Raw genomic sequence first — 18,608 nt, forward strand, 5'->3', positions numbered from 1 at the left:
ACACCCACACCCTCTAACCATGTAATATCACTTCTAGGAAATTAAGAAAACAATCTAAGAGGAACGTTCAGAAAGCTGAATAAGGACGTTAACTATAATAGAAAAGCTGTACCGTCCATACAAACAATACAATTGTACCCTTCCATTAAAAATGTTACATTTTGATGGGCGCCGGGTTCTAGTCCCGGTCGCTCCTCTTCCAGTCCAGCTCTCTGCTGTGGCCCGGGAGGGCAGTGGAGGACGGCCCAAGTGCTTGGGCCCCTGCACCTGCATGGGAGACCAGGAGGAAGCACCTGGCTCCTGGCTTCAGATCGGTGCAGCATACCGGCCGTGGCGGCCATTTGGGGAGTGAACCAAAGGAAGGAAGACCTTTCTCTCTGTCTCTCTCCCTGTGTATAACTCTACCTGTCAAATAAAAGAAAATATATTACATTTTGGGGGCTGGTGCTGTGTTGATGCCTGCAGTGCTGGCATCCATATGGGCAGTGATTCCTGATTCCTGTTCTAGCTGCTCTACTGACCCAGTTTCCTGATAATGGCCTAGGAAAAGCAAGTGGAAGGTGGCCAAAATATCTGGGGCCCTGTCACCCATGTGGGAGACCCAGATGAAGCTCATGGCTCCTGGCTTTGACCTGGCCCAGCACTGGCTACTGCAGCCATCTAGGGAATGAATCAGTGGATGGAAGACCTCTCCCTCCCCCTCCTCCCTCCTCCCTCCCCCTCCCCCTCTCCCCGCCTCCCTCCTCCCTCCCCCTAACTCTGACTTCCTGAGTAAGGACTATCTAAATTCTGCAATAAGCAGCCTCTCAGAATCCGCTCTTCTATAAAATGGAACTAATGATGTTCCTATTTCATCTGAAGATTGAAAATACAGCTACAGGCAAAGCATAGCTGTAGAAAACCCTCAAAAAAGTAAGTTCTTATAAATTATTGGCACATTTGTGTTGTTTACTTCTGTCTCTCCAGTGCCCAGAACAAAGACTAGTACATCTTAGATACGCAGTAAATATTTGTTGAATAAATTAATGAATTATGTACTGCATATAGGGCATTGGCATTAAAACTGAAATAGAAGGCATAAGAAGACACCACTTAATGAGAGGGAACTACCTTGCCCTCACTGTCTGATAACAAACCAGACCCACTGAAGGCTTTTACGTGGAGAAAGGTAGAACATGGCAGAGGGCGACCTCATACAATTTTGTTAGAAAACTGGAGCGATAATGATAATGTAGGGATAAAGGTAAGTTAGTGTGCAAATAGTAACTTGACCATTGCCAGTTCTATAGGGGCTCAAGGCTAAGTGAAGGAATTTCACACTGCTTATCAAGCCTAGACAGCCAAGAGCAGGGCCACTGGGAAGCCCACAGCTGTGAAAAGGCAGGTGCAGCTTGCTACTGCCTGAAGCAAATTGGAGGCAGCAGAGGAAGCTTCCTTATCCCCCAGCAAGAAGCAACTTAACTTTGCCTTTGAACATTCATCACCCACGTTATTATTTTCTTGCTGAAAAAGTGACCCAAAAGGTCCGGAGAGAGGCACCTGTATGGTCAACCTGGAGCTCTAACCTGCCTTTCAGAGAGTGGCCTGTGACTCCAGGAACCTCTCGAGGATCTCTTGGGACAATCCAGCCCTGTTCCCTATATCCCCAGACTCTCCATGGCCTTGAAACAGACCCACCGATGACCAAAAGAAGCCAGCCCAGCAGTCACCTGAGAACAGAAAAGGGGGCTGATATTATCATAGTCAAAAGAGCAGACTGTGGAGCCACTACATCAGCCGAACGTAATAGCCCTACAAGTACTTGAGTGATATTGAATGATGCTCAATGTCTCATTTTCCTAACCCAAGAAATAGAGGTAATGATAGTACCTAATTTAGGGTAAAATTAAATTAATACATATTAAACAAATAAAGCATTGCCTGCACATGATCATTATTCAACGGTATCATTCATTGGTAATGTCACCATTTTTACCTAACCATATGTAACTCCTATAATTCCTATTGAGAGCTCCTGGAGAGATGGCAGTTCTGCCTTGTATTTCCCCAGACCCCATGGAATCAAGGCCAGCATCTTGCCCACAAGAGGAATAAACAATATATCGATGGACTGAATCTACAAGAAGCAGTGAGCAGAGTGCCAAGGGCATCCTCCCAATTGACGGTGTATCCTGTGACACTAGGAGCCCCACTTGTTTCTACACCAGTCACTCCCACAGGAGCAGCAGCTGCTGACCCTGTTCACCAAAGCTCTGCCCACAGTGCTCCATACAGAAGCACCCCCTCCCACGTTACCCGCTCTATGACTCCAGGAAGAATCAAGAGCTGTCATCAGACTTGTCACCCCACTCTTCCTGGGCAATTTCCTCTGAAATCCTTTGCCCCAATGTCAACCATTAACTCAAGAGCTTTGAGAAACTTTACATTATCTTTCCCTACATTAATTAAAAACTGAAGTTGTAATGTTCCTTATGTCTACTCATCCCCATTTATAAAAAAAAAAAAGGAGGGAGAGAGAGACAAGGTGCACATGCTCTCCTGGGTAATTTTAAACACACGGACTTGTTCTACAGGGTGGTCATTTTCTTCATAACCTTTAAGAACAAGCAGTATGGAGTTTCCTGAGCATCCGGAACACGCTGCTGGACCTGCAACTGAGGAATCCCCTAACTGGCACATCCATTCCCAGTGGCTTTCACAGGGACATGTGCCCTGTGAGGAGGTACAGAGTGGTGCTGCTGACCCCACGCAGGTGGAGAGCTGCCTACAGCCTTCCCAGTCTGTCCAGCTCATCTCTCGCCTCGACAAAACGGGACAATTATCTGCACAGAGTCCCAGCGGCACAACAGAAAGGGTAGAGACCTGCAAACGCAGAAGGCAAGTCGTGCAGAAGCCAGGAAAGCAGCGGGAAGTCCCGCAGGCCCGACAGCCGGGAGTATTTTGAAATCCTCAATCTCGGTAAGATAGGTCAGTCCCCAGCACCTGGGAGTCCTGGGAGAGACACAGTGGCACCACAGCGGCAGGCCTCCACCCTACTCCAGTCTCACCCCGTCTTCATGCAGGTTCCTCTTTTATAACTCCTGCTAAGCAGCACCAGTTCAGATTTCCTGTTTTCTCCTCTCCTCTTCAAAATACATAACCTTGAGATCTCCTTCGGAAATGTGCTGTGGCATGTATTTTGCCAGGTACAGCTGCAGAACTGACGCTACCCTAAGACTAAGTGTCTAAATAGTGTTCACTATGTACTCAGCAACCCAGGGACACCACAGGAGACAGTCTCCGCCAGCGTGGGGATCCGCCTAGGGTGGAAATACCTCCCAGTGTATCCGTCAGCTCGGGTTAGACGTCTGCAGGTCAGATTTCCACGGAAGTCCGCAGCACTTGTATTCGTCCAGTGTGTCTTATATCATTGCATGCCCAACACTGCCAGTTGCTCACATCATAATACCTGCACATTTTTGCCTCAATCATGCAGTCACAAATAACCCAAGGAGAGCGACTGCTGTCTAGGAAGCAAAGGGTATTAGTGAGGCAGGCGGATCAGGGACCATACAAAGCAGAGTATTGCGCTTGTCAGAACCTAAAGGCTCAGGGCCCCTTGTCTCCCCCAGTCTAACAAATGAGGGAAAGTGGAGGCCGCAGAGCAGGTGAGCCTTCAGAGTCCAGTGATAAACCTCTGCCGTGACTCGAGGCCACCTGGCTCCCGAGGAAGAAAGGGAACGCACAAGGAAAATCAGGGATCCAATTCATGGAAATCTCGGGTTGAACGGGGGACTAAGGTCATCCTCACTTTTCCTTCTGTTATTGAAATTTTTCTTCAAATGTTTTCGTCTGCTTTCCAGGAAGAGATTCAACCAGAGGCAGCCTGGAAGACTCGAAATAACACCAAATTAGAAGCCAGGAAACTTGGATTGTGGTCGCAGCCTGTCCCCGTGTGACATCGGGAAGGCGTCTGTTCCTCGCCTTTCTGTCTGAGAGGCAGAGGCAGGGTGGACTCATCACGGCTGAGCTGCTTCCCCCACCCCAGTCGACACCTGGAATCTGGGTCTCCGGGCTCAGTTTGAAGGGTGTTAAGGTCATCCTTCTAACAGCTTCTCCCTACCACGTACTCCCGTAGCCCCAGAAAGTAGACAGAGCATGACACGGGAGCCAGACATCAAGGCAAGGAGACAGCTCGTGCCCTGGAACGGAGCAGAAGACAGGAGGGTGAGGCCTCGGTGACTCGGGAATGCAGTTGATGCTGGAGAGTCGGGACGCACAAAGTTCCGTGAACACCAGGAACCAGGTTATTCTCTATTCATCCATTCAACCCATGTGTCCATTGCACTCCAGGCCCGGGGTGCAGGCATGAGATACAGGTCAGAGAGATCTAGAGAAGACCCCCCCAAAAGCCACTGTCCACTGCTGGGCAGAGCAGCCTGCACCTTTGCTAGAAAGTGGGAACTGGAGATGGTGTTGGCTGGGGAGCAGGCTGTAGCCTGGGGAGAGGCAGAGCCAGGAAGAACCATCATGACAGAAGCAAGAGGAACAGCAAGGCGAGCAGCTGCCTCCCTCTTTCCTGCCCGGCTTTCAGCTTTGAACACACCACCGTATGCCAGGTGGCTGCGAAGTTCCCAGAAGTGCTGTGAGCAAAGGAAAGGCGGTGTGACCACTGCCCTGTGGGATGCTGGCGGCTCTGTGCACTCTGTCCAAAGGTCTAGCAAGAACGCCACACCCAGGGAAGGACTCATGCCGACACTACCTCCACCTTTGGGATCCCTGCCATGAGTAGCAATATGAGCATATCTTATTGTGCAATTATTTCAAAATATCAGTGTGTCTCAAAAACAAAGAATGTATAAAGTAGACCTCTGCTGTCGTGTTTATTGTGATCTGGTATAAAGCTGGGATTTATTTAAAAAACAGTTCTTAAAGACCTACTCAGTGCTCACTACCCATCTGTTGAGGAAATGAACTAGTAAGTGAGTGAATGACTAACACGCAGACTGAACCAGGAATGCCCTCTAAGCATATCTGACATCTAAAACTTGTACACCCCAAAAAGAATTTCATAAAAACAACTCCTGAATTTGAAAGCGCTAGAGAAGAAGCAAAGGCTGCAAGGATGTGGCACCGAGGATGCGCTGGGCCTCGTCGACATCTTCAGGGCGGGATTGACCTGTCTCTAGTCATTCCCTCCATCTTCCTCCTCCCACCTGCAGGAGTCATGTGACAAATACATGCACAAAACCTCCCCGAGAATGAGAAAGACAGTATGTGCTAACCAGCTGGAGCAAGCAAACAGGATAGATTATTTTGGAAAGTTTAGAAATAATCATTGTTAAGGCAAGTTAGAAACTGTACTCTTTTTCAATATTTATCAAATATAGATAAATTTGAAAGGCTGAGAAGGGGAAGTTGAAGAAGAGTAAGACCTGCATCTTCTTGTTATGTTTGAGGAAACATCAAACCTCTCACCCATCTTCTAAATCAATAGAACTTAAAGATGACCATGCTTACTTCCAAGCAGAATAACTCACATCACAATTTGTAAGACTGAATCTCGCCCTCCATTTACCCACTTATCTATTCATTCTCTTATCAAATATTTACTGGAAGAGTTTATTTGTTACTGGCAGTCAAGGCACTAGCTGCTATGATTAGGACAACGACCCAGACACAACCTCTGACCCCAAGTAGTTTGCTTCCCCAGTGGGTAACTATGCAAGAAGAGAAATGGTTGCACAGTAGGGCCATGTGTGTCTTAATACCAATACCCAGCACAGTGCTAGGCACACAGTAGGAGCTCAATGAGTATATGTCTAATAAATAAAAAGTAAAGTGGACACTACGGGAAGTTGTTTTCAGAGTCTTCATAAGGCAGAGTGCAGGCTCACCAGGAAAACACACTGGGGAACAACCCCAAATCAGTCTTTAGAGAGACAAAGGAAGATTTCCTGGAGGCTATGCTGTAGTCACTAAAAACCCAGGGGCGAATAAGAGCAAGTCAGGTGACGGTCATTTTGTGGAGGGGTTTCCTGCTGGGAGAGAAGGAACTGAAGGCAGCCACCAAGCATCACTGTTAGCAGTCTGGGGCTGCTGGAGTGGAACTGGAAGTGTCCATGTGTGAGTGTGTGTGTGTAAACATGTGACGTGCACACATGTGTGCATCTGTATGGATATATATGTGTGTGTACACATGTGCCTATGGTCATGTGTGTGTGTATACATGCAAGTGCACACACATGTCGCTAGGGGTGTGCATGGATATGCATGTGTGAGTGTGTGTATGTAAACATGTGACATGCACACATGTGTGCATCTGTATGGATACATGTGTGTGTACGTATGTGCCTATGGTCATGTGTGTATATGCATGCAAGTGCACACACATGTCACTAGGGGTGTGCATGGATATGCATGTGTGAGTGTGTGTGTAAACATGTGACGTGCACACATATGTGCATCTGTATGGATACATATGTGTGTACACATGTGCCTATGGTCATGTGTGTGTATATACATGCAAGTGCACACACATGTCGCTAGGGGTGTGCATGGATATGCATGTGTGAGTGTGTGTATGTAAACATGTGACGTGCACACATGTGTGCATCTGTATGGATACATGTGTGTGTACGTATGTGCCTATGGTCATGTGTGTGTATACATGCAAGTGCACACACATGTCACTAGGGGTGTGCATGGATATGCATGTGTGTGTATGTAAACATGTTATGTGCACACATGCGTGCATCTGTATGGATACATATGTGTACACATGTGCCTATGGTCATGTGTGTGTATATACATGCCAGTGCACACACATGTCACTAGGGGTGTGCATGGATATGCATGTGTGTATGTAAACATGTTACGTGCACACATGTGTGTATCTGTATGGATACATATGTGTGTACACATGTGCCTATGGTCATGTGTGTATATACATGCAAGTGCACGCACATGTCACTAGGGTGTGCATGGATATGCATGTGTGAGTGTGCGTGTGTGCACATATGTAGACACATACCTCTGGGCATGTGCGTGCACTGTGAGTGTGGGCGAGTGCATGTACACACATGTGTAGACATACATACTTAGGGGTGTGCTAGTGTGTGTCTAACTTAGAGGTGGAGATCAGTAAGGCCCCATGTGACTTCTGTGAAGGAAGCCGGACCATATCCCGAGGGCACAGCAGAGCTGGCTAACTGTTTGAAGCAGGAGAGTGATGTGAGCTGCTTTCTATTTGAGAACATGCCCTTCAGTTGTAGTTAAATAGCTGAGGGATGAACTGTTCTCTCTGTGAGAGACGGCCAGAATTACTGTGGCCAAAACTCAGCTAGGCGCTCTAAGGATGAACACAATGGGGCCAAGAGATCCTGCAAAGGCAAACCCGGCATGGTTAGGTGATGATGACCGTTCTACATGTGATGTTGGGGATGCGGGCAGGGTAGTGTGTGAGACAGCAGCACCCAGAGTTCTAGCCTGTATAGCTGTGGTTCTTCACTGCGATAAAGGAAACAGGCGAAGGCGTGGGTTTGGAACAGAAGAGCTCAGAAGAGGCAGGAAGAGGCCGCTGACTGCTTTTTGTTCCTGCTGTAAAAACTCGGAGCCAGCATCGCATAGTGGAAAAGAGCACATTCTCTGGGGACAGACCACCCAGCTTCAAACCCTGGCTCTGCGTGGACTAGCCACACGACCTCAGTTGTCCATGGATTAGCCATGTGGCCTCGGCTGTGCGTGGCCTGGCCGTGTGACCGTGGCTGTTACGTGGGCTAGCCGTGTGACCTTGGGCAGTGTCCTGTTTCTCTCTGTGCGCCCCATCGCCTTCCTCGAGTTGTGCTGAGGAGTACAAGAGTTAATATTTGTAGAGTGACCACAGTAGTGCCTGGCAGAGCGTAAGTTCCACAGAAGTACTTGTCAAAGAAAACGGCCTGCAATCATTTCTTGGAATGATGGAGCTTGCATTTGCATGCTCTATATTTCCATTCATTTATCTTCCATTATTTTCCTGTGGTCTTATGCTGCCTCCCGCTTAGATTATTAGCTCTTCAATACAAGTCACAGGCCCTGGGTCTCTCTGATGTTAACATGAAGTCTCTGAACCTGCGTCCACTCTGACATCTCTTCCATGGCTGTATGCAGTACCCTGCACCTGCGCTCTAGCTTTCTCACTGCACATCTGTATCTCTGCTGTCATGTGGACCCCTCCCCTGAGCCCCAACTCTGGACTCACACTTCCCTTCCTGAAGTCATCAGGGATTGCCTAGCTGCTAGCTCTCTGGCACCCACTTCAGGCCCGATGGCTCTTTGGGGCTCCTGATGGTTCGGCAACACTTTCCTCTTTTCCTCAAATGTTGCTGTCTGCTCCTCCTTCTGTCACTCCAGTTACCTCCTTGGGCTCACCCAGGCAGGACGTGGTTGTAATAATCCAGTTCCGGATCAGCTTCCACCACGCTGTGAGCACCTTCCAAGGCCCCTGCCTCCACCACTCTTCCTGCCCCAGCAAGTGGGTAACTGTACTTACCTCAGCCAGGAGAAGCTCGATCAGAGTTTCACCAATGAATAAGTGGATGGATAAATGAACAAAGGCAACCAAGCAACTTCCTTTGTAACCTGCCTAGAATGTACGCCCACTCTTGTACAAAGTTAGCAAACGCTGAGTCACTGTTTGAGTGATGACTCACTCGCTGATTGATGAACTCTCAAGCTCTGTGACTTGCCCTCTGATCAGATAACTGGACTTGTAGTCCAGAAATGAGCCATCCTGACTGGTCTTGATATCCCAATTGGTTGCCATGGCAATGCTTCCACTTCAAAAGCTTCTGAGACTTTGGGTTCCAGTTACCATGTTGTATATTTAGGCAGTACCACTTCTTTTCACCCCACTCATTTGTGACTCATACAAAGAACTGGGATGTTTTTGTTTGCCCACTGAGTTTTATTTCCTGAATGTCCTCCTTTGGAAAAAAAAAAAATCTGAAGAGGAGAGTTGTGTTAAGGTAACTGGTCAATATGGGAAGGAAAGAATGCTTTGTGTTTTTGGACACAAACAACACAGAAATATGCTCTCTGGAAGGTGCTAGAGTCAGGGGTGTACGGTGTGAGCAGAAACAGATTTGATGGGCCCCCAGAGTAACCTAATCCCATGGACTCCAGGGCAGAAGCAAGGGATTTATGTACTTGTTTATGACACCAGGAACCAAAGCTAACGGATGTCCTGGGTATGCAGGCTTGGAATCCAAACTAAGGTGTTGCCTTCCTCTTAATAAACACCAAATAAGGTGTTTATTTGGCCTTCTCAAGACGTGGACTAGGACAGGAAAGAAGAGGAGCCAGACCTCCTGGCACACGCACTTTCTGAATGAATCAGACGGTCAACCCCAGAGAGACAGGAAGGAGGCACACAAAGGAGGAAGCAGGTGTGAGGAAGGACAGTGTCGTGGTGACAAGCAAATGGCTGGATTTACTCAAGCTGCCAAAGGTGATTCCTACTTTCCAGCTCTCCTGCTGTTGAGCCTGAATATTCCATCCCGGCGACCTGAGCTCCACCTCAGAACAGCACCGAGAGCCCCTACGAGTTTCCCTCTTGCTCCTGAGGGCTGAGAGGGAACACACAGGGCAGAGAGGATGGAAAGCAAGCAGCTGCTGGAGCTCCTGCATTGGGGAGAGCCTCAGCCATTGCCTGGATCAAGCAGAGTGTCTATGAGCAACAGCAGGTGGGCGGATGCGGGAGGAAGGGCCATAGCAGGTGTCAGGCAAGCCCTCTGAGCCATGGCCTGTGAGGGGTTCTCCTTCCCCTTGCCTGCACCACAGACAACTGGATGACTCCAAAGTCCCAGAAACCTCCCTGTGAGTCAGACACAAATCCCTGAACACTTGGTCCAAGCACCCAGCTGGGGCCAGACCCAGAGCTGGAATCCAGAAGAAAGTTCATGGAGCTTTCCCTTCCTCCTCCCTTCTGTTTCTCTTATTTTTTTTTTCTTCCTGAAGGCGCTATTGCTTCTGAGTTGATGCTTTGTGACTGCTGAGTGTTTCCTGGAAGCCTGCAGTTCGGGGCTCATCCAGGTGAAAAGTGATAGAACGTTGTGCACTTCCGGTGCAAGGGGAACGCTGTCATGCAGAGCCCAGCTCACAGAAGGGAGGGTGCTCATAGGGTACCTCAAGAAGCCAGGAAGGGAGCCTGGTGAAAGCCCTCCTCTCAACCAGCGAGGGTTCCCTGTCATCGCAGGGGTCATGGCACCACAGGCCCAGGTGTCTGCCCTTCTTGTACACTTCTCTCCAAGACCACTGAGGCTGCTTGGCTGTGGCCAAGCCCTGCTCCCCAAGGATGTCACACAAGCCTGTCTCGTGTGGGAGGGTCAGAAATCCAGAACCAAACTGTCAGGCATGGATGGGGCTTGTAACTGGCAGATCCACTTTGTGAAACAGCCTGGCAGTAGCACCAAAACATTAAACACACAGTCACCGTACAACCCAGCGGCTCTACTCCTAGATATCTAACCCCTTCCCCCCAAAATATGTCTACTAGGAACAAAGCTCATAGCAACACAATTCATAATAACTTGAAGTGGAAACAACTGTATGTCCACAGACTAAGACCAGACAAACAACACGAGGCACATCCATGACGCATCACTCAGCCATAAAAGGAGAGAACGCACGGATACATGGATGTGCCTCAAGCTAAACAAGCCAGATGCAGAAGATGTATGTCCTACGAGCCCATCTTGCAAGAAATGGCCAGAACAGGCCAGTCCACAGAGACTGCATAGATGTGCGGTTGCCTATGGCTGTTGCGGGTTAGGAAAGGGGGAAGCGCTCCCGGGTAGTCTTTCTCTCTGGTATGATGAACAGGTCCTAAAATTAACTTGTGGTATCACTTACATAACTCAGCAAGCATACTAAAAACATGGATTGTACACTTCAAACATGCGCACCGTAAAGTGTAGGAGTTATAATCCCAGTGCACCACTAACAAACACAATGAAAAGAAATAAGTGATCACACCAAGTAGTTAACGTTGACTGCTTTCTGCAGGAAATTGCTGGGGAGTTTTGTTTCCAACACAAGGGTTTCCCTAGCACTGACGGTGCACAGTCTCTCTGTGGGCATCACTCTGAATAGTGAGGAAGTAGGAAGAGACAGTACAGAGGGCCGTGGAAGAATCCTGGCAACAGGAAGAACCCTCTCCACCAGGAGTGTTCCCCCAGCAAAATGGCTAGCACTCGTCTTCATCATGCAGTGTTGTTCCACACAGTCATGACGGCAGGTGTACTTACTGTCTGTGGCTGCTCGCATGTTCTGATGACAGAGTTAAGCAATCACATCAAAGCCTGGGAGGCAGGTGAAGCCGAACTGTTCATTATCGGCTCCTTTGCAGAAAGCAAAGTGCCTCTGCACTAGCTGCAGGAGCCTGGCGTCTTGCTGCTCCCAGCAGGGTCCACACAGGAGCAGCAGCACCACCACCTGGGAGCCACTCCCGCTGCTCTAGACCTACTGAGTGCCAAGCTGCATTTGTGTCAGTACAAGAAAGAGATGCCCAGACTAAATAGGCAAGCATTGCATCAGGGGAGGCAACGCGAGAGAAAATATGGAGGGAACCTGCAAAGGTTGGTGAGCCACCATCCACAAGGCAAATCTGACCCTGAAGGAAGCAGAGAGGGGGTGAACTTTGAGTGCAGTTTTGGTAGACCATCATGCATCCTAGGGAGGGTTCTGCAAGGCTGTGCATCCTTGAGCCGGAGTGGACTGACTTGCAGGAAATGGTCTGCCTTTATTCCTGCCACCCAAGTATTGTGTTTACTTGTGCAACCACAGTGAGGACTAGCAGATCACAGAGCCTGAAGTGTGAGGGCAGTGGAATCCCCTGGCATTGGAGACCTGGAAGGCAGAGTCTCATTGCACCTGCTGCCAGGTGTGTTCCTACAGCAGCCGTGTAAGAGTGAGTATCAACATTGGGAGAGCAATACCTTTCTACAAAGGGTCCTCAGTGCATAGTTTAGACTTCGCAGGTGAGCAGGTCTCTTGGCCACTATTCAGCCACTCGCTGGATAAAGAGGGAGACATCACCATGACCCAGCGTTTACACACTCCGGATGCCTCCCTGAACCTGCTTTCCGTGAAGTTCCGCAGTCCACAAGAACAGACTCCTTGCCCTGAGTACAGAGTGCCCCTATTGAGAGAAGGGGCTGTTGCACGGCACCTGGTGAAATCTCATTTCCCAGAGATCACCCCAAGCAAAGAGGTCGTCCACAGGCTGTACACAAGGAGTGGTAAACGTCACTGCAGCAGTTCTTGGCCATCAGGAGGGCCAGAAAACTCCAATGTTATGCAAATTAGGTGGACACGGGCATTTTCCTAGGACCTGAGCATAGCTTTTGTCAGATTCTCAACAGGGTTGATGGCCCCCCAAAACCTTAGCACCATTGTGCAGTGCATTCAAAATAGAACTGCCCAGACCAACAAGAGCAGATTTTAAAAAATAAGAAAATATGGAGTCAATGCTGTGGCATAGCAGGTTAACACAGCATAGCAGTCTGCTGTGCTGGCATTCAGTATGCAAGCCAGTTCGAGTCCCAGCTGCTCCACTTCCTGATCGAATCCTCTGCTAATGAGCCTGGGAGAGCAGCGGAAAATCCCCCAGGTGCTTGGGCCTTTGCACCCACATGCGAGACCTGGAAGAAGCACCTAGCTCCTGGCTTCAGCCTGGCCTAGCCCCATTTGTTGAGACCATTTGGGGAGTGAACCAGTGGATGGAAGATCTCACTCTCTTTCTCTCTCTCTCTCCCTCTCTCTCTGTTATCCTGCCTTTTAAATAAATAAATAAATCTTTAAAAAGAAATAAGATACATGGATCATCTCAGGCCTTGATCTATCCTGCTCTTAACTATCTTAAAACCATGTGGCAAAAAACCCCATTTATCATTGGTCCCATTTCACAGATTAGCAAACTAAATTCCTACGAAACTAAATAGCCTCTATCCATAGAAAAGAATGATGGGTTAGTGAGTTAGAACCAAAGACAAATAGATAACCCCACTGTTCTTAGCAGTGCGCACCTCCTGCCGTTAGTACCCGCCAAGTCACAAACAATCCTGCAGGCCTAGCCCTCTGCAGGGTGTGGCACAGACTGGGTACCTGACAAAGTTCTCACAAAAATGAAATTAAAAGCTAAGTTTATTTTGATGCCCAAAAAGCTTTGAAAGCCTTGCATAGCTTTTTTCATAATATTCATTGTTTCCATGAACTTCTCGAAGACCCCCTCATATGTGACTGATTTCAATGTCCTAACAACCCTGTAGGACATCAGCTCATTGTGCTTCTGGAGATTTAAAAATTTTATTTAAATACCAGCTGACATCAAAACATATTCTCCCCTCCTCCCCCCATTTTTCAATGTGAGGAAGCCCCGGCTCAGCAAAGCTCTGTGCAGTACCTAGGCCCACAGTCCTGACCAGTGTCCGAGTAGGGGTCTGAGTCCAGGTCTGCCTGCCTCCCGAGTCCTGCACTGGGACCTGCTCCCACACTTGGCTCCTCGGGGCGGGAGAACGCGCTTCAGGTCAGGGACAGTTTCTTAGACATCTTTGTATTCCCCACAGAGCCCTGCTGGGCTTTGCATGGCAAGCCACTCAACAAATATTTGTTGGATGAGGGAACGTGGGCCTGGGCTCCAAATCCGCCATGGACTTAGTGACTCAGTCTCCTGCAACTTGGAGCTGCAGGTGGTTACTCAGCTGGGCAACTTCAGGGAACATTTGAAATCAATTATGGGTGAGGAGGAACCTATTAAAACTTGCTCCTCTGTGTACGTTGGGGTTGAAGGAGAGGAAAGGAAGTTGAGACAGAGGGAAAGGAACAGGAAGGTTCCAGGGTTGGGTGCTGGAGCTTAAAGATTTCTCACCAGGACGAGACAAAAGTTGGCTTATGTCCACTACTCAGTTCCAATGGCCCAACCAAATGGGCTCCTGACCTCAGACTACTCTGAGGTGGCCACATTGCCTTGGACGGCCAGGCCCCTGACCAGCAGTTGCAAAGGATCCTCCCCTTCCTCCCCTGGGCCTCAGTTGCTCTGCTTCTGAGATGGAAAACAAGTGCATTATAGGAGACCCAGGCACCATCACTTCCTGTCCAAGGGCCAGAGAGACCCTGGGCTCCGGAGGTCTGTGAGCCTTGTCTTGTATTGTTCCCACCCTATATCAAAGTTTCCTGGAGTCCAGCTTCCTATTTTCAGAAACTGTAAGTGAGCAAAGAGAAGTAACTTGACTTAACTTTATGTTCTTTACTAGTTGTTAAAAGTGCTTGTTAGTCACAATCCCCAAAATGCTACTTCAGCCCTTTCGCCTAAGCCCGCAAAAAAAAAAAAAAAAAAAAAAAAAGCTGACCCCAACCCTAAGGGCTGCCTACCAACACTCTGGGAGAGGTTGATTAAATACAGCTCAGGGGCCAGGGTAGGACATCCCTCCAAGAAATCAGAGATTCCCCACTACGTGGCTACTCACGCTTTTGTGCATGAAGCAACACTGCCACCTAGTGCCCAGTGTGGGAAGTATTCCCTGAGGTCCCACATCTGGGCAGTGGGGGGGGGGGGGGGGGCGCTATAATGACTGGTGTGGCTGAACTGCTTGAAGCCTTTGCTGAACGGAAAAGGCCCAAAGTTTGGTAGGGTGAGGACTGGGAAGCTGGGTTTCAGTTAAGTAGGTAGAAGCTGAGGCTTGAAAATTGCTAGAGAAAAGGGTGCAGCACTTGAATTAGCCTCAGTGGGCAGCAGAATGGTAATAGCTGGACTGTAGGTAGCTCCCAGGGTCCTGATTCTGCCGTTGTCATTCTGCATGGGTGAATGCCCACCATGGTAGCAACAGGTGGTGCAGCTCAAGGACACGGATAGGGCGGGAGTAGGAAGATGAGCTAACCTGTTGATAGGCGGCAGTAAAGCAGGGTAAACTGGACTCTTTACCCTGAGGGGGGCGACGTTTGGCAGTCTCCTGGTTTTCAACCACAGGTCCTCATGTGATGTGGAAGCAGCTAAGCACAATGGGTAGACAAGGATGCCCACGTCCTCAGGAGCCTGCGCCCTGAGGAACGAAGACCTTGTTCCCAACCCCCACTTTCCCTTGACTCCTCACTGGGTACTTTCTGAAGAAAGGGACGGGGTGAAAGTGGACATGAGATGGGCCTGGGTATTCTTTCCCGGAAGAGACCTCCAGTGGAATTGGACTCTCAGAAGCTAGACTGTAAAAGATCTCCCGCCCAACTTCACAAACCTACAGGGGCTACGCAAGGTCAGGTGGGCGCGTGGCAGAAGGAACTGTGTGTGTGTGCGCCATGGTGGTGGCGGTGTGGGGGGGGGCAGTCAGCGGTGGTGATGGACAAGAGGGCAAGGGAGGGAGGCAGACCGGGGAGGACGGAACAGCGAGGAGCACTGGTCCGGGAACCGAGTCATGGCGCTACTCTCCTTGGTGCAGAGCTGAGACAGAGCACAGGGGAGGCACGGGACCGAGGTCAGGTGCCCATGGTCTGGAACCTGTTTCTGCAGGTTTGGGCTTTCACAACTCAAGGCAGTGGCCCCTGAGACCACCCTCACGTAGTCCTGCTGTATCAGAGGTCCTTCTCTAACTCCTGGCAGCCAGGGAGCAAGTCCCGGGTCCCCAGGGTGCTACTGCACGAGGAGGGGTGAGCAGAGCTGTGGGCCCCGGCCTAGACACAGGCCTCCCTGGAAGATGGGTCCCAGGAAGTGGGACCAGGCAGCAAGATGTCATCTGGGAAAACCGTGCGCTGCCAACTCTGGTCAGATAATCAGCGCACTATTTCTTCCATCTGGCTTCAGAAGGAGGATTTCCTTCTCTGCCTCCACCTAGCTCACAGCCCAGCCCCTCCCCTCCCTCCCCTCCTCCACCCCTCCCACCCCAAAATAAAATAAAGCAAAACCACAAGACTCAAGAGTGCTCAGTGTCTGGGAATCCCAGCTTCCAAAGGAGAAATCACAGCCGAGAAGGGGGAGACAGCCCAGAAGGGATGTTCTAGCAACACCCCACTGAGGGGCCCCTCCTTCCAGAGTTCTACCCCTAGACTGAAGCTCACTTGCAGGCACCCAGCAACCTGAGAAGAATCTGGGGAGTCATCCAGCAATTCGGGGGACTCTGGTATTCTGCTCCCAGCCTGCCTCTGGCACGCTGCTCTCTGCCTCAGTTTCCCTATCAAGGGAATGGGACTAGCACACACCAAAGGGAGACATGGCTGACCCAAACAAATGAGACGTCAATGTTTTTACTGCACACCTTGCTTTGTGTTGGGCGGTCATGGCGAGTCAGCAAGGATAAGGAGACCCAAGATGATGAAATACGAAGTTTAGTCCCCCACCCCTTGCTTCGAATCCAGCTTTCAGGAAGGCAGTGCTCCCAGCCCCACTCTTTCCTCTGCCCTTCTGGGTGACCTTCCACGAAAGCCGAGGTCTGAGTGCCGTAGAAAATAAACATGGGTCCTGTTCCCGGACAGGTGCCTCTGATTAAAACCACTGAGTCATGCAAGGTTCCGTTGCTAGGTCCCTCTTACAACAGTCGGGGCTGGCAGCCAGGATCCTGGCTCGTCAGGAGATCCTGCCACTCCTACGCAGGGGACAGGACTGTTGGGACAAAGCGCAGGAGACCCCAGAGCCCACCTGAGGTGGTGCATCTTGGCCAGGGTCCAGGGCTGCTCATCCAGCGGAGACCCGGCTGGCAGTGTACCTGGCAGCCCTGCCCCTTGCCGTCTGCACCAGCCCGGGCATGACTCACTGCTCCGGCCCCTGGACTCTCGTCCACTGCCCAGTGGCCTGGGTATCTCAGCCCGGACTATGAGACAGGAACTGGGCACCGCTCCTGCCCCACGTCCCCTTTGAGCAAGGCCTCCAGAGACCTCCCCCCTTAAGTCAAGGTGAGAGGGCTTAGCTGGAGATCTCCCAAGAGCAGTGGCACTACACGAACTCAATACAAAGGCCACGTGCTGCGCTTGGAGAGTCGCTGCCTTCTCTTTGTGGGTGTCCGGCCAAGGAGGCCCTCCCCCTCCCCGCGTCTTCCAGGCGGTCCCGTCCTCTCCCGTGGGAAATGCAGCCAGCCGCCCGCCGGGCCCCGGGCGCACGGGAGGGGCTCTTACCTGCGATCACGGCCGGGTTGTTCTGTCCTCCCTCGGGCTTCACCCAGGCTTCCACTGTGAACGCCTCCCGGGGGAGCTCAGCCCGCACGTCTGGACGCAGCAGCAGCCGCTCCTGCCGCCCGGAGAAGTACAGGACAGGCAGTCCTCCCGGGGGGCCGGCGGGCTCGGCCGCCCAGCCCCGGGCTCCGCCACCACTCTGAACGCCGGTCCTGGACGTCGGGGAATGGTCAGGCCGGGGCTGGACGTGCGGGAGAGAGCGGTCGGGGTCTCCCCGCGCATCTTCCGCCTGCCTCTTGGTCACTGGGCGATGACGCCTCGACCTGGCCCAGGCCTGCCTCTGGGCCCCTGGTCTGCGTTCCGAGGGGCGTTCGGAGGCCGCGGTAACGGTGGCAGCTGGGGATGCGCTTTCCCGAGCCACAGCCTCACCTAGAGACTCCTTGGATCCTCGGTTGCCAAGATCAGTGTCATCATCTCCCAGCAGCTCAGATTGCCCAATAGGACTGTCCCCTGGCCACGGGGCAGCGGGCTGCTCCACCACACCGCTCGCTCCTCCTGCCTTGTCAGTCAGGTGTTGGGGAGCCAGGCTCGCAGCCTTGCCCTCAGTGTCTGGTCTCGTGCGCCCAGCATGATGGGGCCCCTGCTCCCCTATGGGGAAGGGCCTCAGGTGGCTCCCGGGCCTGCTGGGGTAGACCCCGAAGAGGTGATTCTGGGGAGCAGCTCTGGGTCTTCGAAGCTTGGCCCCCAGCCAGCAGCGGTCTCCTTCCAACGGCACCTGATTCAGGTGTCCCCTCTGTGCCAAGGACGGCTTGCGAGCCCAGCCCGGCTCGGCACGGGCAGCACTGAGAGCCCACCCAGCCAGAATCACCAGGCTGAACCACCATATGTGCACGCACATCATCCCTCCCCCAGCTCCTGGTACAAGACCAGAAGTCAACTCCCGGGTACCACACCACAGTGATGGGGAGAACAGAAGGAGGCAGCCAGCACTGGGTTTGCAGTCCTCAGGAAATCGTTTTGTGCACAGACCAAACTTTCTCGAGTCGTCCCCAAAGAGTGCCTCTGCTGGCTCCCAGCTCTGGACACTGTGCCAGCGTGGCTCCTGCGCCTCACCCCGCTGCGTGAGCTGCCCTCGAGCCTCCCCCTTGACCTGGCTCTTCTGCCTCTATTTTTGTCCTTGCAGAATGAACTTAATTTCTCTGGGTTCCTTTGAATTTCCTCCTAGAGAGCTCAAGTTTCTTGCTCTCTTTCTTTTTTCCTTCTTCAGTAATCCCTCCCCTCAGGGAAAGCAGAAGAGACCCATAGGCATGAGCTGAACTCTGTCAAATCCACACTCACAAACTCCTGGCTACCTGAGGCCATTCAACATCATCTCATTTCCTCATTGTCCTTTCTTGCTCTTCTTCCTTCCCTAGGTCACCTTTCTCTTCTTGCAACTGCAAACCCCAAATATGTGCACCTTCAAACAGATGGCTAGCACGACTTGTACACAGAGACAC

General features: G+C 51.0%; 1 protein-coding gene across 1 annotated transcript in view; it reads right to left on the reverse strand.

Moving 5' to 3' along the window:
* Window positions 1-18,010, reverse strand: part of PAPPA2 (pappalysin 2) — a 275,884-nt gene extending 257,874 nt beyond the window's left edge. Inside the window, exon 1 of the mRNA XM_062193837.1 lies at window positions 17,113-18,010. Within this exon, the coding sequence (XP_062049821.1) occupies window positions 17,113-18,010 (898 nt within the window). The remainder of the gene's footprint in view (window positions 1-17,112) is intronic.
* Between the last annotated feature and the right edge of the window lie 598 nt (window positions 18,011-18,608).

The sequence above is a fragment of the Lepus europaeus genome, chromosome 5, assembly GCF_033115175.1.
Source record: "Lepus europaeus isolate LE1 chromosome 5, mLepTim1.pri, whole genome shotgun sequence".
NCBI classification, from domain to species: Eukaryota; Metazoa; Chordata; class Mammalia; order Lagomorpha; family Leporidae; genus Lepus; species Lepus europaeus.